This window comes from Tachypleus tridentatus, chromosome 6 (assembly GCF_004210375.1).
Source record: "Tachypleus tridentatus isolate NWPU-2018 chromosome 6, ASM421037v1, whole genome shotgun sequence".
NCBI lineage: Eukaryota > Metazoa > Arthropoda > Merostomata > Xiphosura > Limulidae > Tachypleus > Tachypleus tridentatus.
In genome coordinates, this window is record NC_134830.1 from 136818658 (window position 1) to 136845955 (window position 27298).

A 27298-nucleotide genomic window follows, 5' to 3' on the forward strand; every position below is an offset into this window, starting at 1 on the left:
GCGATTTGTGGATTGCGGGTTCGAATCTCGTCATCAAACATGCTTGCCTTTTCAACAAATTTCACTTTTCGTTGGTAAAGAATAGCTCAAGAATCGGCGGTTGGTGATGTTGACTAGGTACATTTCATTTAGTCTTATCACTTCAAAATTAGGGGTGGCTAGTGTAGATAGCCCCGAGTAACATTGTGGAAACTTCAGTAAAACAAAGTATTACTGGTGTAAATCTGCAGTGCAGACAGTTTTTGGGTGTTACGAAAAGGTGAATATGGCGTCATTAAAAAAAATATTCCATCGTGTAATCATATACGAACTATATTAGTGGCTTTAACGTTATATACAGAGAAAACAAATTATGAAACAGCTGCTACGGCGAAGTTTCTTTTGTGGTTGTTTTCATATTTTTGAGATATTTAGAAATATTATGACTCCTATTTTGAGGTAATGAGGAACTTTGTTAATAGTTTTGGTTTTAATTACAAAACTAATTGAAGTGTTTGTAAATGGCAGGTGAATTTTGAGTGTGTGTATATATATAAAAGAGATAAGTACAGTTTGTGAGCGTTATTTCAATAAATTCTACTTAATGTACAGTCATGGATTGATGTAAGATATCTATCATTCACTGCTTCCAGAATATAAAGTGAAATATATATATACTCTTCAAAAAAAGAAACGCAAAAGGCATATTGTTAACAAGTTTATTCCGGGTAGTTTTGTATGGCATGTGTGAAACTTTGCACATTCATTGCTGAATATCCAAAGTCTGCAAAGGCGAAGTCCACGCTTACTAGGTGAAGTTTAACGTCAATAACGAGTATGCCCTCCGTGAGCATCAATAACTGCTTGGCATCTCCTGCCCATGGAAGCGATGAAATGACGAATCACATCCTGTGGAATGGCTGTCCACTCAGCCTGCAAAGCTGCTGCAAGCTGAGGTAGAGTCTGCGGTTGAGGTTGTCGCCGTCGCAGACGTTGGTCCAACTCGTCCCAAAGAGATGTTCGATGGGGTTTAAATCTGGTGATCTGGAGGGCCAGGGAAGAACGTTGATGTTGTGGTGTTTCAAGAAGACAGTGGTGAGTCGGGCTGTGTGAGGACGGGCGTTGTCATGTTGAAAAACTTCGTTGACGTTCACCATGATGTGTTGCACATAGGGCCTAAGAATCTCGTCGACGGTTTGATCTATGGCTAAGGCTATGGAATCGTCACCAACAACATGGATCAACTTGTGACGGTGCTTGGGTGGACATTCACAGCTCTGGCAACATCTGATCGAGATTCGCCTGCTTCCAAGCGACCAATGGCGTTGTTGCGTTGTGCTTCAGTCAGTCTTGGCGTAACTGTATTGCGTGTCGGTGGCTTAACACTGAGCTATGGAAACCGAGAACCCGTCACTTTTATAGGAATTTTGCACATGTTGCACTTGCAGAACATGCAGATCTCTCAAACAAATTTATTGGACACGAATGCGTTTTGGGAGAAATCCGATGTTTTCCTCCGTTTTCAAAGTGCACAACTTTTATTGTCATTTTGGTCTGACAGTCAGTGCCTTAACACGTGTAACATCACATACTCTGAGCTTGTAACGTTATTACATATATTTCTCTTTAAAATAACAAAAATATCCCTTTTGCGTTTCTTTTTTTGAAGAGTATATATAGGGAGCGTTGTGTGTCACTTTCTGCGCATTATAAAATTAGATTACGGGAAAGTGTTGTGTATCGTTTGCAGGAGAACATGGCGTGAAATATGTAGGACGAAGTTGTGTCATTTTCGGAATATTTATTGCTAGCCGTTCTGCATGCACAAACAAAGATGGATATTGTTACTTTAAATTATCATGTGTTTGAATAAAACTTTTAAATATTTGGTCTCTAACACTTCTTATACTGAGCATGTGTGAAAGTGCTTTTTGAACTAGATTGGGCTGTACAAGTTACTTCCACAAGTCAAGGTTGTACGTGTTCCTGATGACGAGAAACCCACTTGAAATAAAAATTGTATCTCAGCTGTTCCGAGATACAAGGTTGTACGTGTATTATTCTGTCGTTGTATAGGAAGTCTGAACTTGTGTATCGATTTGACAGCGAACGGTTTATGACCACGCTATTTCTGCACCTGTTGACCCGCCATCACCACCCGTGGAACAACGGTACGTTTATAGATTTACAACGCTAAAATTCGGGGCTCGATTATGTAGGCTTGCTCTTAAACAAAAACATACAAACTGTGGATGAGTGGTTGGATCGTAAAAAATTCGTTTGTTGTAAATCAGATGTTCTCTACACGACATTATTTTTATTTATTCGGTAAACAAAACGTTCAACTCTTGTTGCGACTTACAAATACACGTGCAGTTATTTCCCATACGTTTTACATATTATCAGGGTATTCCAGGTTTGTTGTATAGTTATGGGGTGCACGTGATGTTTTGAGAGCGGTCTCGGGACTGAACAGTATATAATTGTTTGGCTATAAACACCATTTGAATATATTTATGGTTGACAAACATAAAGCGATTAAGCCTTAAAGGCAGATGCATTAATAATAAACTTTTAACCGTCTTCTGTACATCGTAATGTACAGGTAATAGTTCTATCATTATTGCCCGAAACAAACAAATGCTTCAGGTTTATAGTGTAGTCTTATTACTTCCAGCCTAAATAGACCATGGAATTAATTTTGTTGGTTCCTCAATTGAACAATAGTAGTTCTAGGTAACGTACTCATTTATAACTTACTCAAATATATCTCCCAAAAACGAATTATTTTTGTGTAGTAAAGGCTGAGTTAATTAAGAAATGCAATTACTTCATTTTGTTTCGCCATCTTTACATAATGCGTTAAATAGAAGTTGGACAGCTTAGATCTATCTGAACCCAGCATGGTCAGGTGTGTTAAGCCGTTTGACTCGTAATCTTAGGGTCACGGGTTCGAATTCCCGTCGCACCAAACCTGCTCGCCCTTTCAGCCGTTGGGGGCGTTATAATGGGACGATCAGTCCCACTATTCTTTGATAAAATAGTAGCCCAAGAGTTGGCAGTGGGTGGTGATGACTAGCTCCTTTCCCTTACGCTGCAAAATTAGGGACAGCTAGCGCAGATAGCCCTCGCGTAGCTTTGTGCGGAATTCAAAATCAAACATCTATCTATACCAACCATTAGTCTTCGCGTATTTGTGTCCGTGCGTTTTACGCTGTTTTAAGTTTATCGCAGTAATATTTATTTAAGTGGTTGTTGAACAATACGAAAATTGAGTTCAAGTTTATTATGTTAAAACGATTTTGGAGCCCCACCACGTCGTTACAGCCCATGTTTTTACGTTCGGTCATGATTATATGACTGTACACCTTGACAGTAGCCTTGCAGCGTAGTTTCTATTGCCAAAAGCTTCGTTCATGTTTTAAGCACACTTATCCTCCATGATTGCTTTCCATAATCCTTTTAATGTACAAAATGTACGGTTTCCCAGCGTCCATTTTAACAGTCCGGTTACACAGGAATTCATAAACTCTGCGATTAAGTAACTTGACCATTACTTCTTTGTATGGAACAGCACGGATATCCCTTTCACTCTCCAGCTACTTGAGGTATGCAACAATTGAATAAATATGTCGTGGAAGCAAAGACAGGACGACGTACGTGTTTTAGTCTTTTTCTGCATGGTGCGGATGCAATAAGTTGGTCCTTATTCCTTTATTTTTAAATTTAATTAAATACAACATAAATTTTCCTACTTGAAAATTTTAAATCATCTATCTGAACCATCTTTATGATCTAAGTATATGAATATTTTCCATTTGAGAGGGCTGCTATTTTCATAAAAGCAATAAGTTTTCAGTTATAATGCATTCCTTTCCGTTGTAGTTTTCTATTGGCTGTGTGCTTGGCATGTAAATTGCTAGTTTACATCTTTAAAATGTATTTAAGATGATGTATTCAACCTACTGTAGTTCAGTTGTGTGTGTGTGCGCGTGCGTGCGAAGACGTGTCTTCGTATTTTTGTAATGCAAAACTGCTTTTGATTGATTGTTCTCGGCTTTAAATTGGACCGTGTTGATTGGTACTTCACCACTTCTACATCGAGTATAAAAGGACCATTTTGTTACTAAACGTAATTCATTCCAGGTCAACGGTGACATTACAGAGACCGGTGTATCAAGCGTTACATCTGAGAAAATAAAAAGATTTCCTGTTTATGTATCTCTGGTCTATTCGTATATCTTTTAATTTTTTTTACAACCAAACAAGTGGGTACAGAAACGTTAACAAAAGTGTATAATTTTCTTGCTCATAGCACTTGGTGCAAAAAGATTCTTTCGTTGTACGTGGTAAAATCCGCCAAAGATGTGTATGTGTAATAGACATAGTATACTTGATGTATTGTGATCCATTGATGTCAAATGGTTGCTGCGTCCATCCTTTCCAAACTGACTTTAACCATTCATAATAAAACTTTAAACCTAAATTTACTTAACCTCTCATAAGCCTTAAATTTCAAAATTTTCCACACTAAGTTCTTAAACCAAGATCTTAATAAATCTATATACTAAAATCTTAAACCTCGATTCTTTAATAACGGGCGTCTGGTATAACAGGTGATCAAGACTCTTAACTTGCAGGTTGCGAGTTCAAACCCCGTCACATCAAACATGATCGCCCGTTCAGCCGTGGGAGCGTTATAATGTGACAGTTAATACCACTATTCGTTGGTAAGAGTTGGTGGTGGGTGATGATGACCAGCTGCTTTTCCTCTAGTCTTTCACCACTAAATTAAGGACGTCTAGCGCAGATAGCCCTCTCGAAGTTTTACACGAATTCAAAAGAAAACAAGCCTAATATTTAATAATAACACGTTAGTTGTTATTTTTAGCGTCGTTAAAATTGTGCCGCTAATTCTGACGTTTGTTGTATCGTATATATGAAATCCACGAATAAAACGTTGCTAATTTTTCTATTGTGTTATATAAATGTGTTAATCCTGACGTTTCTGTTGTGTCGTATATATAAACCCCAGTAACCAATTATGCCGCTAATTTTGATCGTGTTGAATGTGTAATATCAAATAATCATTAAATAAATGACAGTTCAGTAAATCTTCTTTTGTCGGTTCTTTGTTTACCGCGTGGTGTCACTCTATCAAACTAACATCTATAAAGTGGGTAAATCCCTGAGATTCCGAAATTTTAGGAGCTCCAGTTTTTAGATAAAAATTCAGAAACTTAAACATGGTCAATTTATGTTTAGGAAATATCCCGAATGGTTTATTTTATGCAAGAAATATTAGAAAATGTAACTGCCTAAACACTAGATCCCAGACATCTCGCTCTTTGTGCATGTCTTAAGAGGGTTATGATTTGATATTTACATGAGTTGTAATCCGTAGGTGGCGCTTACGCTGTAGTTATGGCCACCAATATATTCCCTTCAACATCATTTAGTGACTTAAGTTTTGTTTTTATAATTTTTTTATTTCGTTGGTTATTCACTTGAATTTCGGCCTGGCTTGACCTGATGGTTAGGACACTTGACTCGTGACCAATTAATGTTGGAGTTAGTTTTTAAACTATGTTTACGTATCAGATGTTTCTTATAAATTAAGTAACTGAAGGTAGTATAGATGCTTGGAATGGCTTGGTCTTTATGGCGAGCGACTCGCAATTTGTGGGTCGCAGGTTTGAATCCCATAACTAACTGTGCTCTCCTTTTCAGCTGTGAGGTGTTATAATGGAATGGTCAGTCGCATTTTTCGTTGGTAAAAGAGCAACCCAAAATTTGATAGTGGGTGATGTTACTAGCTGCCTTCCCTCTATTATCGCTTCTCATATAGAGACGACGGCTGGTGCATATAGCCCTCGAACAGCTATGCGCAAAATTCAACAGTTCTAGACTTTACATTAGATTGGAGAAAGTTTAACTGACGTCACCATGGTTTGTCTCGTTATATCACGTATACTACAAGCATGGCCTCATTTGTATTTATTTATTTTTGTGTGGAATAATTTGTTTGAAAAGCTTTTGTATATTACGTGGATCAAAGCCAGTTGATTCGAGGTCCTTTTTTTGTAGGCTTTTTGCCCATGGATCATTACTTGACTGGCTCTGGCGTTTAGAAAAATGGGCTTTCAGGCAGAGAGGTCATGGAAACTAATTGTATAAACGGCATCGTCAAAGTTAATGCTGCGTATTGAAGGGTTCTGAAATAGGACAGCTGGATTGGAGTGGAACCAACTCTCCCTCGCGCCACTTAAGCCCTTAAAACTCTTACATAGATGAAGAGCACGTAAGTTTCAAGGTTTGTAATTACCTTCCCACATGGTTTACCATCGCTCCATGATGGAAATGTCAAAAGATTTTTCCGATTCAAAATTGAATATTTGTCACCTGTTGCCATATAGCTTAGTTTCTATATATTAATAATCCCGGTGTAACATTCGGTTGTTGTTGTTTTTTGTTCTATTTTAGAGAAATTAGTGATTTTTTATGTCGAAAGATGTCAGTTTTGTTCAGATATTACAGCTTTTTGTAGTACTTGTAATAAGTAGTATGTAAGTACCTAAATGGGCGTGTCCATAGCTTTTTTCTTTTCTTTTTTTTTAATCGGGTGCGGTCAGTATTCGTGTGTGCCTGGACTTTGAATCTGAGATTACTGGTTCACTTCCCATTTTTACAAAAGGCACTTCTCACTTTGAAGACGTGAGCGGGCTGCAAGAGTGACGATCAAATCTCACTATGCGATGAGGGCAGAGTAGCCCCACCCAGGAGTTGAAGTGGACTGTAGCTGACCTCCTGGTCTTTCAGTTCAAAATTATGGACGGCTCTTTATGTTGTGAGCTTGTAAAGTTCCGTCAGATTGTAACTACAGCCATTTTCATGCGATTTATCTCGTAACTTCACGTAGGTGAAATTCTTATGAAAACAGAGAAATACCCTAATTAAGGTAGCATATACGTTTTAAATGTGTTTAAAAAATCATATTTTCAGGTGCATTCAGTCATATTTATAAAAGTTATCAAAAACATAAGACATTTGTTTTGTATTACTTTGTGTTTATAATATACACATTAACCACAGTAATTATGCTGCAAAACGTGTGCCAGAATATGTCTTTGTATCTACTTCAATATATTTTCATACAAAAAGCATATTATGGAGATGTTTTTTTCTGATAAAAATGCTAAAATCTAGACAACATTGTGTAAAGGAGTTATGCGACTTTAATTTCAGGTAATGTCCTGTTTTGTTTTTTTTTGCTTCTGATTAAACCGACATTGTTAAATTTGCATATATTTTTAGTTAACTATGTGAATACAGGGATAATTTAACTATCAACGTCACGGAATCTTATTCTGAGCTATAATTAACTTCTTAATATAGAAAAGATGTTTCAGTTTCTGTTCATAATTGGTTTAAAAGAATTTTAAATTTAAGTTGAAATAGATTAATTTTAGATTAATTTTAATCTCTCTGAAGCCTAAAGTTATGGCAATAAAAAGTCGAGTTCGATTGCTTCGAATAGAAGAGACTGACGTTTTTAATACTATTGTTCTGTGTTAAAAGCCCAGAGCAAGTTCAGAAGTTTCCTTCGAATTTTGTATATACACTCAACGAATATTATATACACAAGAACGTATAGGGGGCCACCCCTTCCTCATTTGGGAATGTGAAATGAGTTTTTCGTGTCTCTTTCTTGCAATCTGTGTTTTGGAAAAAAAACACCTTATCTGTATTCACGAGAGAAATCTAATTTTATCTTGCATAGAAATTCGCTTTATTCAACTTTATTTTATAAAACTAATTTTGAAGGATAAGGGAGGTCTGCTAATCCTTCCGTTTTACGGATTTATCGTTACTCCACGTGTTGAACTTATTTTAACTTAAAAGTATTAAATAAGGCATTTGTGTTTGAAATTTTTTAATTGCTATCTGTACGAAGAATGTAACTATATGTGACTCAAAAAAAATGGGTGCATGTATTTGTCAAAGTTTTCAGTTTGGAGCCCTCACTCGTGGAAAGTAATTGCGTAATTTTTGTGTCATATTTCAGTATCTTGTTTTTAGTACCTCTGTTATAGGCTGTTGTACTGTTACGATATTACATGGATACGCTGTTATTACTACGGTTTAAATGGATCAAAGTGAGCAAAACGCAACCCCTGTCGGTGCTTTATGGGAGTCTTCGAGCTATTACTCGACCATCTATACGCTTTTCTCTAACGCCATCCACATAATTGATAAATAAGCCATCTGCGGTATTTTTCTGCATCGGACCACGTGGTCTGATAATTTATGATTGTGTTGTTGGTGAAAGAATAAAACAGAAGTATTCTACAAATATCATTTATGATCCATTAAAAACACGCTCGGGGCCCTGTACAAGATAGTTTATGGACAAAAATATCACACTTGAAGGAGAAATACAATCGGGTCATTGTTTATCATACCCACTGAGCGATTTTGTATCGCTTTGAGTGCTTAATGTCAGAACTTAACAGCAACAAGCCATGTTTTGCTTTGACTGTTCTTTTGTAAATATTCCTTATACATATACTAATTATTTGAACATGTAATTAAGGGATTCGAAGATAAATAGAAAAGTTATAATAAGTTATTTTACTGCATTCATGTTTCTTGTGCTCTTGCTTTCACAAGCCTAACCCGTTCCCGATCCGAAAGACTTGTGAACATTTAGTAGGTTAAGTAAAATAAATAATAAACATTTGGATGTACGTTAAAACATAGTGTTAAACAACTGCTTTACGTCGTGTAGTAACATAAAAAAAATTGTTATAAAATTACATTTCACAAACTTAATCCAGTTCACACCGAAACGGTTCTTGTTCAAGCAGTTTGCTTGTGTATATGGCGTATAAAGTACCAACTATTACGTCAGTCGTATCTCAGTCGACCTGAAGAGCCCTGGTGATGACTGAAACGCCTCGTCGGCACTGGTTACAGCAGATGTAGTCGTGTGGGTTTATTGTTATATACTCTCACCTAGTTCTTACAGATTTGGTACATAACAAAGAAGTCAACGAAATAGAAACGGCGCTCAGTCACTTTTTTTTTCTTTTCTGTCATCAGCAAGGTATGTGTTGTATAAATGTTCATAGGTTTGTGTGTTTGAACTTTTAATGTTATCTTTCTTGGTTAAGACTCGTGATTGTCGGTTGGGGACTGTATTGTATTCGCTCACAAACTTTGATCTAGCCTCGTGAGTGGACGAGTGTACCGCTAGAAACGAGATCGAAACGTTTCGCCAAACACATTCGCACTTTCACCCATAGAGGCGTTATAATGAGACGGCCAATCCCACTACTCTTTGGTAAAGAGTGGCCCAAGGGTTGGCGGTTGGTGATGCTGACTAACTGGCTTCTCTGTAGGGTCCATCACTTCTAAGAATAGAGAAGACTATCGCAAAAAGCTGTCAAGTATGTTTGTGGAAGTCCAACAAAAACATTGAAAAAAACGGATCGTAAAGTTTAATCTGTCAAATTAATTGTTTTGTATGTCACTGAAGCCTTTCCAAGTTATTGAATGTAGTTGAAACTGATACAGTGTGACATTTTCAGTAGTGTAAGTTCTCTCATATTTTTGTACTTTTTTTTTTTGTTTTTAATATGTAAACATGTCATTTCATTTCGTTATATGTCACTGTGGAAAAAACTGATGCAATAACAATCTATTTAAGTATACTACAATTGTGTGTTCACATACAGAATAATTTAAGTGCAGTGTAATTGAAATAGGCGTTATGGCTTTCTTGGCAACGACTGTATTTTACTTATACCTTTTACGTTTACTTGTAGTAAATTCCATCAAAATTGTAAAGCAAAAGTAGAAAGAATTGATTGAGCCGCTGGATTTTTCATCACCTTAACAAAGAAGCATGCTAGTGAACTTGTCACATCTAGGCTGTCGGTCACAAAGTTTGAATATTTTGTGTACTTTAAAATATTTTATTATTTACAGAAATCGTAAAACTATCTGTGAAACGCCCGATCAACTTCGTAGTCAAAGGAAACAAGAGCAAGTCATCAAAATCTGCGACACTTGAAATTCTTGTAGGCAAGATTAGAATAAATTAATGTACGAGATCTCCCTCCCTCTCTCTCTTTTGATTAAGATTTTGTGCGCTAACACTACCGAGCGTGGCGGCGCGCATTTACCCGATTCAGTTTTATTACTCATTAGGATCTGTGATAGCTTACCGTTACACTGAAACTCTTGTAGGTAAGATAAAGGTAAATTAATGTATGAAACCTTGGGTGTGGTCAAATACCTCAGTTGAAAGAGTTTGACCTCTTAAGACCAAACCTGTACTTGTATCTCAAATCGGTTAAGAGATAACGGAGCTATAAGCTGAAAGTTTGTGAGTGAATGTGTTTTCTTATAGCAAAGCCACATCGGGCTATCTGCTGAGCCCATCGAGGGGAATCGAACCCCTGATTTTAGCGTTGTTAATCCGTACACATACCGCTGTACTAGCGGGGGGCGCTGAAAGTTTGTACTTGAATAAATAATAATAACGAACCTGTGGGTATTTTATAAAAGTCTATACTTTTTATTTTCAGTGTTCAATAAATAATATTCATTAACCCGTTTAAGTACGTCAATCATTTTGTAGTCGCGATGACATTGCATCCAGTTTATAGTGATTGTAATAGAATAAACTATTCTGGCCAGCTGATGATTCCAATTAGGCATAGCAGAACCATTCGTGTGATAGTTAAATCAAAATAAGAAGTTAAGGGCTGGATAAAAAAGAAAGAAATCAAACTGTGTGGTTAGCACTCTCAAATACTCACGTATAGTAGTTTTTTTAACTGGCGGAATTTCCTAGAATTACAGTTGCTCATTTGAGAAATGTTTTTGTGTATTTAACTGAATAATATGTGAACATATCACGCTTTTCAGCAACCTTATTAAAAAAAAAAAAGCTTAACATCACTAGTTTCTTCGGTTTGTTTTCATTGCACGATGATTTATGTATTTTTATAGTCTAGAGTGTATTATTTTGATCGTGGCGTGTCATTGACAAAGTAAGGAGATCCTGTGCCCGTATCCTCTAATTGGTGATACGTCAGTGAAAGAAATGGGGTAAAATGAAGACGTGTTTATGAGGTGAGATTACAGGACTTTTTGTCAGTAGGAGAAATATTTCGTTCTACTCCGGCACGTTCAACATGACAGCCTTAAGTTTTCTTGACGATTTATAGGAGAGTATTAGAGTACAAATATATATATATATATAAATGCTAACTGGAGCCCAGCTTCGCGCTTGGTGATACACTTTTACTTTAGACACTGAAGCTACGAAAAAAGTTTAATGATAATTAAGACATGTGGAAGTTGTCGCTGCATGGTGGTGTCGTGTTTGCAGTCGTAGGTATGTTAGTGGGGTTAAAGAGAGTGACCAATAAAACCAGCCAGTCACTGAGTATCGCTATGTATATGTCTTTTAAATCGTAAAGTAGTAGTACAAATGCAACTTGTATATATAATTTGTAAATTAAAGTTATATTGCCTTGTTTCATCTCTTTCGAAAACCCTATCTTACTCTATTTCTTCTAAGCAAAGTACTGGCAAACCTGATATATACGTGAATCAATGGTTTATTTGGCTGTTATTAAGTACAAAGCTGCACAGTTGGGCTGTCTGTGCTCTGCTCATCACAGATATAGAAACCTGATGTTTAGTGTCACAAGTCCTTAGTTACCGTTGAGCCAATGGCCCGGCATGACTAGGTGGTTAAGGCGCTCGGCTCGTAATCTGAGGGTCTCGGGTTCGAATCTCCGTCCCATCAAATATGCTCACCCTTTCAGCCGTGGGGGCATTATTATGTAACGGTTAATCCCACTGTTCGTTGGTAAAAGAGTAGCCCAAGAGTTGGCGGTAGGTGATAATGACTAGCTAGCTACCTTCCCTCTAATCTTACACTGCTAAATGAGGGACGGCGAGCGCAAATAGTCCTCGTGTAACTTTGCGCGAAATTCAAACCAAACTGCTGAGTACGCCAGTGGGAGTGTAGTATTAGATATAGTTATTATGGAAATGATGAAAAGTGATATAAAAAGCAAATGCTGTGGAAATTCCACCCTATTATAGTATGAAAATGAACTGAACCAGATTAGCCACTTGAGTTTATATTGTGATTGGTTAACACGTCAATAACGAGTATAGAAGTAGAGGCAGTCATGCTGTGCACAGTTATAATGTGGCTCCAGTCATGGCTTCCACGACTGAAACAGTTCATGACAAGCGTGTAGAAACCAAGGTTTCGACTGATTAGTTAAGAATATTTCCTGCGTAAACGTGTGGCAAGTTTTTATGTTCCAGTTGGAGCTGTATGCAGACTTTGACAGAGGTTGTTTTAAACAGTCCAGAAGTGAGATAACTTAGGGTGTGTTCTTTATCAGATAAGTGACGGTCAAGTACAGGTCTTGTCGATGACCTTGCAAAGACAGGTGTGTATATTACCTCGAGATCAGTGGGATATGTATTAGCCCTGAGTGGCCAGAATGTACTTGTAACTGCTTGAAATCCGCGAGTACTCGTGTGTCTGTGTGTGGTCGGATGGGTACGTTGTAACCGTTTTAAAACAGAACAACAAAAAAGGAAACCTCTATCAAATCTTGCGCCTCAACTGCGTAGGAAATTAACTAAAGCGAGGTAGTGAAAATCAAGTTTTTAAGTTTAAGTTAACGTACACGGTCTCTTGTTTGTGCAAGTCAGTTTTCTCTATCAGACAATTATACGGATAAGTTTGATCAACAAAAAATGAACGATCTTTGACAGTGTTTGAAGCTAACAACTAGTGTTTATATATGTTGTATACTCTGTTTCTTCTTTAATGCTACCTTCAATAGCATTAGTGGCCTAATATCGTGGGTCACTACTGGATTTAAGACCTTATAAAGAGTGAGGGGTAGATAACCGATGAAACAACGTGTTATATGTAATATTTGTAAATTATAGCAGTATGTTCAACTATATTAATCACTGCTCTAATCGAAAATCAACACAGTGATTAGTATAGTTATCTAACTTATCTAACTACTACTAGGTGGATGGGCCAATCATAATAAAATTTGTGGGATGAGAGTCTGGAACACGTGGTATGTTAATGGGGATTCATAATCTCAATCACCCCTATTACTGTTATTGAGCATTTATCATCCTAGACGTTGGTTAACATTAACTACATTAATAGATAGCGCCACGTTCTGACAGCAAACAAAATAAACTATCACATTTTTCTTTCTCCGCTGTGGCAGCGGTAAGTATTCGTATTTACAACGCTAAACTTAGGGGTTCGATTCCCCTTGGTAGACGCGGACGCAGTAGATAACTCGATTTGGCTTCGATTTAAGAAAATGTACACACGTTACAGTTTCTGTAACACAACATACAAGCAGTGTGGGGGGAGGACACATTAATGTGTTGTGTGTGTATATATCAGAGATTGATCGTACTAGTTCTCTGTATGGAGGAATGCAAATAGTAGAAATGTCTACCACTTTTCTAATAATACATAAACTAGGGTGCAGTTGAAACCACAACATCCGCTATAAAGCTGATATGAAGAGTTATATTGACTACCTACTTTGACCTGTGACGTTACAACTTCATCCCGTAAAATACTTCTGCAGTCAATGACCGCCAATTAATTAATAGCACGAAGTAGTGTGGAACGTGGAGATTGAAAGTGGGTGATAGAAAGCACTACCACTTCTTTGTTCTGTACCTCTTCGAACAAGGTCATCCTGGCCATAATCCAGTTTATACCATGTTTTAAGTATGTAAGTAGTGAGTTCTTAAAATTTTTACAAAACATTTTGTGAGGTACTAAAGAACACTGTAATATGTTATAAATTATGTGAAAGTTATTCTTTAGCACCCCCCATTATTTTAAGTTCAAAACCTTGATAAAGGTTAATATTTTTCACAAATGTTAAGTTAGTGAAACACTGATTATCAAATTGAGCATATTTCAAGGAAAGTGATTAGTGTAAAAGTTTTTTTTTTTTTTTAATTTTGCGCAAATCTATGCGTCGATGCCTCGTTCAACGGACTGTTTGTTTGATTTTGAATTTTGCGCAAAGTCGTACGAGGGCTATCTGCGTTCACCGTCCCTAATTCAGCAGTGTAAGGCTAGAGGGAAGGCAGCTAGTCATTACCACCCACCGCCATGAATACACTTTGAGAGTAGCAGTCCCATTACTAGATCACCGTTTGAGTTGTTTGTTAGCTGTGGGTACCTTGATTAGTTGCCTTCTTTCTAATCTATCAGTTTTAAATTTTTTGTGGCTTTGTTTCACATCCTGAAACAACATTAAACTTTATGTTAAGGTCTCAGGTTCGACTGTAACTTTAGATTCTATTTTTATTGGACCTAACAAAAATTAAAGTTATCAGCTGTTGTAGCTCTTTAATTTAAAAAAAGTAGTAAGTTAAATAACAGAACTATTTGTTTGTGCTGGAATTATTAATTTCCCTGAATTGTATTGTACTTTTTTGTAAGTTTTCTTAACCCTAAATTTATATATAAACCCTATTTTTCACTGTTTCACCATATCCCATGGTTTGAGTAGATAAAATATTTTCCTTGATTACTATGATGGCTAGGTGATTAGGGTACTCCACTTGCAATCTGAGGATAGTGATTTTGAATTTCTGTCTCATGAAATTTACTTGCCCTTTCAGCTGTGGGGCATTATAATATGATGGTCAATCCTACAAGAGTTGGTAAAAAGGTAGCCTAAGAGCTGGTGTTGGGTGCTGATGACTAGCTGTCTTTCTTCTAGTCTTTCACTGCTAAATTAAGGACAGCTGATACAGATAGCCCTTGTGTAGTTTTGCACAAATTCAATACAAACCAAATCTAAGCTACCTTGTATATTTTATGTATGATTTAGAATATATGAGGAATAAATTAAGAAAGTTTAAAACTCATGTAAGTGAAAATTTGTAGTTAAACTCATCTGTTTTAACACACATGGCACTATTTCTTGAAGGTATCTATAACTTTGAAATCTTATCCTTGTTGCACCAAGTTTGTATTGCACTGTCAGCTAGTTGCATTTGCAACTGCTCCCATAAATTTTTGTTACCTGGTTTTTTTTCTATTTAGCCAAACATTTTGTGCTAAATAATGACTTCACTTCTGTCTAACTAATTAGCAACTAGGTAAGTATTATTTGATTAAAGTTAATCAAAAATTAGAACTATTCAGATTGTATTGAATAGTAAATCTGTTTATAACATAAAACAGAATTGTAAATAACATTGTATTTTAGTATGATTTGTTAAATAAACCACCACCAGAAAGGAGTGGGTGTACAACATGGGTCACCACATTCCTTACAACACCTGGACATTGATCCTGAATGAAGGTTAAATGTAAAAATTTGACTCATGTTCACACCACCATGAAAAACAGTGCATGTAGACATCAACTATATTATGAAGGTCAGTTTCTGTGAGCCATTTCAAAAGTGGGTGACATGGAATTCTGAGGTTGTCATTTTCTTATGTTTATATATTACTATATACTGAAGTGTTTGAAGAAGTCTACATCAAACATTTCACATTTTTTTGAGCTTTCTTCCAGGAAGGAAATTTGAATCAAGCTGTTTAGGTTTTGACTAAAGTGTCAGAGTCTCACTGGACATTTGGTGATAGAATCATCTTTGTTTAACAAGAGTATTGTAATGTGACCTGCATCAGTTGGTGATATCAATAAAAATGAGTGTATTTTCATTCTTAGAATATGTATTTTAACTCATGGAATTTTGTATTGTTATAAAACATAAAAGAACATTTCATAGACTCTTTGTATATGCAGATCTAAAATTACAGTAACTGTATATTTTTGTTGTTTAATTGTTCATTCTACACAAGGTCTGTGCCAATTTCATTGTCAGTATAAATATAACAGTACTGTCTGTTGTATGTCCATGTAACTACATCATAGAATGTGGATGGATCTTCACCAGAATTAGTATGGTGGTTCATTAGGCTCATACAGAGATACATAAAAATTTTCAGTTATGCATTTTGCAGTTTTTATGGGTGTTTCTTACAATTACATGTAAGGGAAGCAACTTATCCTAAGATAAACTTTCATTAATCGTTAGTTTATATTACTTCCCTCCAGGGGACAGGTAATCTAGCTAATGTATAATAATTTAGGTTTTATCAGATGTATAAAAATTTTTCACATATCTTTTCACAAATCTAAAATTTCCTTTCTGTTTCTATAATTTTAATGTGACCCTGGATACAATCAATATTTTACTAATGAAATATCAGATGTATAGTTCTGATAATACCAATGTTGTGTTAAGTTAATCAAGAAAAGGTTTTAAGTAATAACACCTGGTATAATTAAACTCTCTATATGAATATTTGTGTTGTAAAAAGATCAAGGTTGTAAAGGCTTATCAACTAATTTCTAAATTTCTAATCATCATATGTGAGACTAGTGAAGTGGAGGTTAAGATTGATAGATGGTGTATCCTCACCTCAATGTGGGTCCTACTTCAGCAGTCACCTCCAAAACCTAGGATACATTTTATAATCCCATATTGTAGCTTGTACTCTTGGATCTTTTAAAAATATGCAGCATATTTTAATTTTAATATGTTTTGTTCATGGCTTTAAAATTTATGGTTACAATAAATATAATTCAATATACACACACATTTTATCTGACAGATATGAGTAGTAAAATAATCAGGTTTTGAAAGCTATCTCACTTTTTTTATGAAGTGATTTGTATATAACTACATGTTATTTTATCTGTTTTACAGTGTTCGTAGTGTTATGCACAAACATCTTGAGAAAATGGGGGAAGTAACATTTGATAAGATATTCAACCAGAGGCTAGGTAAGTTTCACGTGCTTGTATGCTATCTATAAATGTTGTTAACTTGTTATCCAAGTTACTAATTGACACTTTGTGGACATACAACAATGTAAGTAAAGCATTGACTTCAGCATGTGTCATTCACATTGTCTTAATTTATTTAGCCAAAACTGTTGCACCATAATACTGATAGAAAAATGAGTAAATTTTATGAGTTATAATAATTACAATATTGTTATAAAGCATGTTTGTATCTCTATTAGTGAGTTCTTTGGGAAAACAACTAATACTGTCCAACCTGAAGCATTGAAAAGATCAAAAAAATTGTAATAGGTTCTGATATCAAAATAAATAGCAAATATTTAACATGATGAAAATTATTTATAATAAATAATTCTTAATTTGCTGTACTTTCTTTATGGCATTTTTATGTTCCTGGAAAATAAAAATGTTTAAACTGTTTGACTTCTTCTATGCTACAATAGGTTCAGAATACACACACAGTCATGTAGAATATAGGCCCGGCATAGCCAGGTGGTTAAGGCACTCGACTTGTAATCTGAGGGTTGCAAGTTTGAATCCCTGTCACACTGAACATGCTTGCCTTTTCAGCCATGGGGGCATTATAATGTGACTGTCAATCCCACTATTCATTGGTGAAAGAGTAGCCCAAGAATTAGCAGTGGGTGGTGATGACTAGCTGCTTTCTCTCTAGTCTTACACTGCTAAATGAGGGATGGCTAGTGTAGATAGCCCTCTTGTAGCTTTGCGTGAAATTCAAAAACAAACAATCTATTATATATCAACCTGATACCCCTAGTGAAGCCGGGTGCTATTATGAATATAAAACTAGATTTTTAATACTATTTTCACAGACTGTTTATCCATATGTAAATTAACCTATACCAACATTTTCTATATAATACATTATCAGAGGAACCACCTTTGTAAATGAGTCAGCACTTTATTTCTATGTAGTGCAATCATAGAATTATATCCCTAATGTAAATGACTATTTTTTGTGTGTGTGTGTAATAGATTAACTTAATAGTATTTTTTCTTTATAAATGTGGACTCTAAAACCTTTGTATTTTATCTAATTTTCCTAAGTAGGTTAAAGTCACCATAATGAACTAATGGCCTCACATTATTTATTTATTTGTAATTAATTTATCCCTAGTGTGGTAATTTTCTAATCCATTTTGCTTTCCAAGTTGTATTTGTTACTTTTGTTGCTTAATTTTTCTTTATACCATAGGATTAATAAACGGTGACATAAGGAAGATGTAGATTTGGATTGGTATATGCACAAGTTGTGTATCTTGTGTTACATTACTTCAAATGTATCATATTAGTTGGATGTAAACTATTCTTATCTCTAGAGCTCTGCTGTCAATATGGTTAAAGCTGCTCCAACCTGATAATACTAGTTCTGAGTAGACTGTTGTTACAGGTTTTGTTTATGACGCTCATCGTGTGTTCTCGAGTGAGTAGCCGTTATTCTGTAGCAGCAAGAGCGTTTCGGTTTTACATGGAGATTGTATAAATTAAAAACCAAAAATTGTGATATTTGTAAACATTTATCATTTATCCAGTTCACAAAGAAAAGTGTTTTATATGTTGTGTGTGTAGTTGTTTTATTTATTCACTATTGCTCAGATGCAAATGTAAAGTAATATTTTCAAATAACTTCTGCAATTTTGTTGTCCAATTTTTATTACACCTTTTGCCACAAATTATTTCCTTATTCTGGGTGGCTCAGCAGTAAGTTTTAAGGTTTGTAGTATTAATATTTTTAATTTGATTCCTGCTCTGGGCACAGCACAGAGAGCCCATATGTATGGTGCTACATTGCACATGCACACACACAAATTATGCCCAAAATAAGTTTTAATTCTTTTAGTAAAATATAAGTTTACTCTTTTTATCTGTGTATGATGCACAGTTACAAGTTTAATGGAGAAAACTGTGTATTGTATCCAGTACGAAGTTTGTACAAATATATGATTTTGTAAGATCAGTTTCACCCCTGAGGTGGCCCGGGTGTGTGGTGCCAGTAACCCAAGAGTTTTGCAGTGTTAGGCTAAATGCGTACAGACTTGTTTGTTTAGAATACAAAAGGGTCTCTTAGGTTATTTGTCCATTATTTTAAAGTAATAGCCCATGGAGAAAGCAACTAGTTTGCATAAACCACTGTGTATTACTTTTTCTTTCTCAGTATCCACGAATGAAGTTATTATACCAACAGTTTTAAGTATGTGAAACCAGCTGTTAAGCCTCCATTGTAATCAAATTACCTTCAGTCGATTTATTGAGTGAATCTTAATATAAAATGCACAATGTAGTTTTATCTATAGCAGGAGGGCCTCAACCCCTCAATAAAGTTATTTTGTTCTGATCCGAGATAAGAAATATTTAAAGTTGTTTAATGTGACACCCGTCTATTTCTTCAGCTGGTCTAGGCCTAGTATCGAGCATCCCTATTATTTGAATCTGATGGTTCGTTGTTCGTGACCCGTTGCAACGTAAACACAAACTGCACGTTGGGGCTTTGGATGCATCATGGATAGTATTAGTCCAATTCCATACCCAAGTGATAGCGGTTGGTGCTGTTGACCAAGTGCCTTCCCCCCTACTCTGTCAATAAGAATTAGGGACGACTTCACAGATAGTTCCTATGAAATCTTGGGCGATATTCTGAAACAAGAAAACAAACAATTTATTTGTTTTGATCGTGTATTTCCGTCTGCCCATATATATATATATATATATATATATATATATATATATACTTGTCAGAAAGTTTCCATGGTAATTAGAACGTTACAATTATATTCAATTTTGTGTGTTGATACTTACCCAGTTGCCCACGAGCATGTTTCATCCCCTGGTGACGATTTTGTAAAATGTATTTGAGAATAAATCATTTAAAGGTGAAGAACAAGAAACTTTAGTCATTACACTCTAATGATTCTGAAGCCAGAGAACATTCTCGAAAAATAACTTTCGTTGGTCAAATTTGCTGAAACATGATAGGAAAATGTATCTCGGGACGGCTGGTAAGGGTATTAACACTTTTACTGAGAAAGTAGAGAACGTTCCAACGTTCTTGGGTCATCTTCAGGTTAACCTAAGAAGGTTGAAACGTTGTTCTCTACTATATTTTAATAAAAGTGTTAACACCCATATCAGCCGTCCTGAGATACATTTTTACTTCAAGTGGGTTTCTCGTCATCACAAATAACAGGAAAATATTAAACCTTGCTTTAAAAGCTGTGCCATTTTATTTCGAAACTTTCTGCGATTTCCATATACGTAACATTTGTAAATAATACTTCACCTGGTGGGTGGTATGTTGGTTATTGCAGTTCAGCGCTAAACCAGTCAACAATGGGTAACAGTTGCTCGACTGTTTTACAGAAAAGGTCGGCAAAGAAAACATTTGCCCAGGGGTGGCGGCGATCGTGTCACATGTGGTTAGCGTAGAAACCACTGTTTGTGTAACAACTAGTTGCAAGATATAGCCACTAGGTGAGCTTATTAGTAAATGTTAAGCCTATTTCGAACATCTGTTCATCGTGATAGAAATTGAACAGTTAGCACGTATAATATACATATAGGTGAAATGCGTCTTATAAAAACTCCACAAAACGTGTTTCGGATTTTATTCTTTAACGTTTAATCTTTTCTCAAAGTTTAACAGTTTTATATTTTCCTATTTTTATTTTGGTAACGGGATACTTTATTTTCTGATATACCAGTTACGTACTAATAACTAAAACCGTGTTGCACATCTTGGATTTTCTTAAAGGTTCTTATGATGACGTAGAAAAAACAAAGCCTAATTTGTCTCTATACTGCTGGGTTTCCACGTTTAATAAATAGTACGGAGCGTAGTTAATCGTTTATTTTAAGGAAAAAGGCTTATCTACTGGTGGAAATGAAACAGGTTGTCGTTCTTAGGCAGTTACGTTATTTCACTAAGTTTTCTGAAATGATAATAAAAATCGAACGGATGCAATCTCGAGAAGATGATGTATTGAAAGATGAAAACTGGGCGTCTCAAAGAGTAAAATGGAATGAAAATGTCACGGAAACAAACTGATAACTGACTGTCACCTTTATCAGCTGTTCTGTGGAATATCCAGCTGTTCTTCATTATGCAGTTTCAGGAATTAATTACAATGTATCATGTTAAGGACGGCTCTAAACTACAAGGTACAATTTAAGGGATTGATAGTTCCTTTTCGCATGAAGAATAGAACTGTAGCGCCACCTGGCTGGAATCCTGTTTTCTGATAATGCGTTTTTTTGTTTTTTTTATAGTAAATCAAATTCCCTTTTGGTTTTCATCTGTCATCTGAAATATCCAAAAGAACAGACATAACTTTGTAGTTAGAAAGGTGGAAAATGGTGCCTGTGGAATTTTATTCAGAAACCTTAACACTGCCTCAAAGTTTCGTCGGTGTTTCAACAGAACCGTTGTCTGAAATTGAGAATCAAAGTGCGTTCAAACACCACTGTCATGACATGTGTCCTAGGATCTCGTAAAATGCCACTGTTAGGATGCCATTAAAATCCATTATCATGGTTTGATTTTTAGGATAGCGCATTTGAAATCAACAAACACTTTCTTAGAATGTTCAAACCTCACACTATAATCAACTTTATATTCCGAACTTCTGCATATATGTAATTTTTAATTCTATGTACCGTCATCGCCACGTGCAGTGATTGAAATGAAGCACATTAATCGCGGGTGGAGATGACGGAAACTTTCACAAGAGAAGTGTAAATCTTTGAAACATGAATGATGTTCAAATTGTTTACATGTTACGTGCAAGTGCCTTATAAAAGTGACTGTCAATTCCGTTATTCGATTCGTATATCCGGACAAGGCCCTTGTGGTGGAGAGTGCTGCTGACTGTCGTACCTTCCCTCCATTGGTCAGTAATTCAATATTATCATGTCTGTTTCTGAACCCTAGGACTCCCTAACCTGCCCGTTCATTCCATAAGGTGTCTTGTTGAAAAATTCAATTATTTCATATTTCCTAAAGTTCAGACTACTTAGACGTAAATATCGCCGTAGTAAGAGTAGGATTTGATGGTTTATTGGCTATTTTTTTGTTAGGATGTCTGAAAAAAATCGTGTATGTTGTTATGTTGTACATGTGGGGGGCGGGAAAGCTTCTGGTACCACAGTGTCCGGAACGAGGTAGATCTCGAAAAGAAAAGGAAGGAAAGAAGAGGATAAGATAAAAGAATGAAAGAGACAGAATGGTGGATAATGGGCATAGGTAACAAGAATGAAATGCAATTTGGAAAGAATAAACTTTGGCCATTAGGAGGCATATTGGGGGGGGGACACGGGGGCCAGGAATATCTCCGATGGGCTTCAGTTGTATGCGATGTTTTAAAGTTTAAATTAATATATATTTCAGTGCGAATCTCTGAGATGATTTTTAAATTTATTTATTTAGTAACTGTTCAGTATTATAGCTTTATAATATTGAGAGGTAGTTTTTTGTTTTATAATTTAGGTCATACACATTTGTACCAAACTGTGGAGATGGAGAAAATTATTCTTTCTTGTTGGCTGCTTCAAAGTAAAATGTTTTAATTTTGTTGAACCCTGTAGCAAGTAATAAAAGCTAAATTTCTGGACAAAATTTAAGTTCCCTGTAAGTGACCACAAACATGTTGTTAAGGACTGAAAAATGGACATTCAGGAGAAGCACTATAAGAACGTGTCATTCGATGAACCAATATTAGTTTAATGCAAAAACGTTGCTTCTGTAAAAAGGTTGATATGTACCAGACCATTTTATCAATAAAATAAAAAAACGCGAGTCTAAAAAGCTAGGGTTATCGGTAAATACACTAGTTCGTGTATGAACAGAGCTATGTGGAGCATAACGGAATGGTTTAGCTTTTGTTATCTTACACCTTTCATACCAAACAACCTGTATTAGATAGTTTCCTAAATTACTACATAAAATTTGCTCTCCGATAACGACTTGTTGCTTTGTTTTTGTTTGTTTGTTTTTCTTGTTCATCTTGAAATTCGTGTTGTTCGGTGACAAGATGTTGTGTAAGTATTAATGTCGTTTGCATGTCGTCGTTTGGGGTAATACAACACCAGTAAGCCTTAATGGACACACCTCAATGGATAATTCAGAAATCATGGCGGCATAAGCCATTTAAGGGATCACAGTATTTAAAAGTTTCCGTCAAGTCTTTCCCTATAGGTTTTAACCTTTACAATGATTGAGTGAGGAAGCACTTTATGCTAATAAAGTTCTGAGTTGGCAAACAATGACTTGTAAGCGTAATGAAGTGATTTGTTACTGAAGGAACGTACTACATGTTTGATAGAACATTGGTCTGCTTTCTTCAGCAGACTGTACCAAAAGACGAACCAGTACTGTATCGAAACATACAGAACGTTCCCCCAGTAATATGTCACTTCTTACGTTTATAACTCATTGTTTTCCAAGTTATTAATGCTATTCACTTGGCCTGGCGTACCAGATGTTTAAGGCACTCAACTCGTAATCTAAGGGTCGAGGGTTCGAATCCTCCTCACAACAAACATGCTCGCTCTTTCACCCGTGGGGGCGTTATAATGTACGGTCAATCCCACTATTCGTTGGTAAAATAGTGGCCCAAGAGTTGGCGGTGGGTGGTGATAACTAGCTACCTTCCCTCTAGTCTTACACTGCTACATTAGGGACGGCTAGTGCAGATAGCTCTCGTGTAGCTTTGATATTCACTTCTACGATGATTTATATTTAACAACCTTTTTTCACTTTTTCTCTTAAGTAATTTCTGAGGAATGTTATTCAACTATCGAATTTTTTCATTGTCTTTACTAATCTTATTTCGAGCCATTCAAATAGTTCTCAATAACATCTGTAAACAGCTTTTGTTAATTAATCGTCAATCTCAAGTCTGTTTCCTATCATATTAAATAGATTGTTTTTACATCTGTAATTAGCTGAATTAGGAGGCTATACAAAAATTTAGTGAATTTGACTACAAAAGAATTACAATAAGAAAACAAGAAGGCCATAAAAGAAAAAATAAAAGGTTTTATTGTATTGTAATAACAAAGATTATGTATTACTTAACAGTGAAAGTGGATATTTTTAAAAACAAGATATAAAATGTGAAGCTAACAGGATATATCTAGGGTTAACTAAAAGGAACTTGCAATTGAGTTTATCAGAACATGAATCTGATTGTGAAAGAAAGAACTGCTGTTATAAAAGCAAGTAAGTGAAACGATCCATAAAATAGTTTGGGATAAACCTCAAATTATTGCTCAAACTCAGGGTTTATAAACCAAGAAGTATTAGAGAAAATATAGAATAGTATCATACAACAATACTGTAAGAGAAAGGTCAGAGATAGATTCTGTTTATAATTTTTGTTTCGAAGTATCATAATCAGTAAGTACGATATTATTTAGTAGTAGATAGTGATGTGAGAGAAACAGTTTTGTTTAAAGGACTGGTCCCCGTTTTTAATAAAATGATTATTTTAACGTTGTAGCACTCTTTAATTATATATGCAATATTGCACAAGTGTCATTTTAATTTATTAGTTGAAAATTGTAGGATTTTAAAATTTTGTATTCATTAACCACCAAATAATTGTAGAATTTGTACGTACGTTTTTTACTACTGTTCAAAACAAGGGAAATGCCATGAATTGAAAATAAAAGTTTCTTAAGAATTAATTCACTATCGAAATTCAAGTGTCTTACTGGCAAAAGTCACGACCCAGCGTGAAGAGATTGCCTTTCTGATGCAAGTGACAAACCAATATCAAACAGATCATATAGTCTTACGTGACAAATGTAACTATCAGAGGAATATCGTTCTTTCTCGTGTGTCTTTTAATGATATAAATGAAGATTAGTCACGTATGTTCTTAAGGTGTTTAGTTTCCAGGACGTTTTTTATCCTAATACTTCACTGATTATTCTAGGTTACCTCCTTTTTAAAGAATACTGTGAAACTCACTATGATGAACCTATTCCCCATGTACAGTTTTACGAAGAGGTAAGTAGTTTTTTTTTTTTTTTGTATTTTGCACATTTAAGTTAGTTTTATTTATAATAAAACACTATTGTTTTTAATAAATATTTCCTTATGGAAGTACTTGCAACTTTGGCTTTCAAGCGAATTTACTTTTTTTTAAGTATTTCGATTCTCTCTTTGATTAGGCATAGTTTCAGAAATATATTATATTCAGATGTTAAATAAACTTCGTAAAAGGCCTAGGTTATAAAAACCAGAGTATTTATGAGAGTTAATCAGAACTTGTACGAAATAGTCTAGGACCCATTTAGTCTTTCAGTTATTTTGTCGAATTACTAGCGTCTCACATTCACTTGTGTGGATCATTTAAAGTGAGTGTATATTTAACTTGGAGGTTACATAGGCACTATTTGATTTCTTACTACGAGTATTTATAAGGTAAAATATTTTATAAATTTCAGAGTTCTCCTTTAAATATCGTATTTCTGAATAATCTTGATTAATACATCTGAGGCATGTATGGCAGAATCTATGTTAAAATTCAACATTGTATAAGATTAGGGAATTTTTTTGTCAATTATAATTGACTGATATTTTTTTATTTAGAATTCAACGACGTAGGTGTATACTTGTATATCAAACTTTCAGCATAGTTCTAATGTTCTTATTTGTATTTTTCTTGTGATATCGGATATCGACTGATAAGTTCTACATATCATTAAGTAAGGTATTGCGTAATACTAGGGATAATGATACAATTGTGGCTATAAAAATCGTCCTTTCAGAACCACCTTTAAAATATCTCAATATTAACAATAACTAGTTCACAGTATTGGCCGAGAAAAACCTACGCTTATTGTACTTATAAAGCCGCCTGAATTGATATGTATCTGTTCATGGAGTGAATCAACATTTCATTCTTTCAATGAATTGTCATCTTGATTAAGCGATTTTTTCCAAACAAGGAGAAAAAACGATAACCTCAAATCTCTATCTCTTTTACAGAACTATTCCAAGTATGATTTCAATTATTCCTTTTTTGTACCGAAGAGTATACTGTATAAAACGAACGATGCGATATCTTGAGTGTATAATTAGATTTGATGATACGTTTGTAGAGATTCTGTTGGTATAGCTGGCGCACAAAAATATAGGCAGTAGAAACGACGCAAACAAGTATAACAACAAACTGTTAAATTTTATACAGTAAAGAAATGTATAACCTAGGTAGCTGTAGTAATATGAAAATTTTCAATTATAACAAAAAGTATTAAAGCAGTAATGTTAAAACTACAAAAATTTAGAAAGTTAAAGTTTAAAAACAAAATTATCCCTGTTTTAGCAAATCACTGAAATTGTTAGTCTGAGATAAAGCAGGGATAAATTATTTTGTTGTAAATAACTCAGTTTTTGCAGTTTTGATTTTCTTGTTTCAATACATTTTGTAGCATTAAAACTATTAGTTTAGCTAGCTGGGTGGGGTATATAACGGTCCTCATTTGTCTTTATAAAATTTGAATACTTTTATTTTATTTGTTTATCATAAAAACAATGGTCATTTCTTAACGTAATATAAATATTGTTTTGTAGAGGATCTTGCTTGAATACTAGAAACTTGTTGTTTTTCTCACTTCACACTTAATATGTTACATGTGCGACTTTTAGTCAAAGCATACAGGAATAGGCACTTAAATATGTAAATAGGTGAGATTTTTCAGAACTACTAAGTTGGACTTTTACGTAACTCTCGCGGCTGTTCCACGGTTTTTTGTGTGTATTGTAAAATACACGTTCAATTGATCATGTTACCTATTGTAAACTATTTATATTGTGTATGAAATTAGCTTTCAAACATTTGATTGTCTTTTGTTAACCTAAGGAGAGACCAGATCTTTGCTTTACTGTCTTAAGTTGTTGTAGGTGCGTATTCTCAGGGGAATTGGACCAAACGGGTAAGTTGATATAAATGGAGATTTGAGTGGATTCGCAGTGCAAAGTCTAGTATAAATATGACACGAGAGTAAAAAACCTACATTGTTGTTCCATAAGAACCACGTGAATCGAAGAGATTCTGTATAATAATTCCTTCATACGCTGGTGTACAAGAATACATGTAATGTCGAACTACCTTTGCTTGTAATCTTATGCAACTCTAGGCCGAGTTGAACCTTTTCAGGATTCCACGTCATCGGACAAGTTTCATTCACAGAAAAATGGGGGGACCCAAGACCTTGGACTTATTTATTTCAACTTAATGAAACCATGAAGATCGCCTCACCAAATTAAACGACCAAATTGGCTGAGGAAGAACCTAGCCAGGTTTTCGCCCAGTTTTTCAGCATGGAAATAGTTCATAATGGTTAAAATTACCGAAATTCAAAACT

At 35.1% G+C, this 27298-nt stretch overlaps 1 protein-coding gene across 1 annotated transcript in view; it reads left to right on the forward strand.

Annotated features, from left to right (window-relative positions):
• The window catches only part of LOC143253780 (G protein-coupled receptor kinase 1-like), a 93126-nt gene that overhangs the window by 12328 nt on the left and 53500 nt on the right, over positions 1–27298 (forward strand). The window contains exons 2-3 of the mRNA XM_076508137.1: positions 16812–16888; positions 24862–24935. Of these exons, the coding sequence (XP_076364252.1) occupies positions 16812–16888; positions 24862–24935 (151 nt within the window). The remainder of the gene's footprint in view (positions 1–16811; positions 16889–24861; positions 24936–27298) is intronic.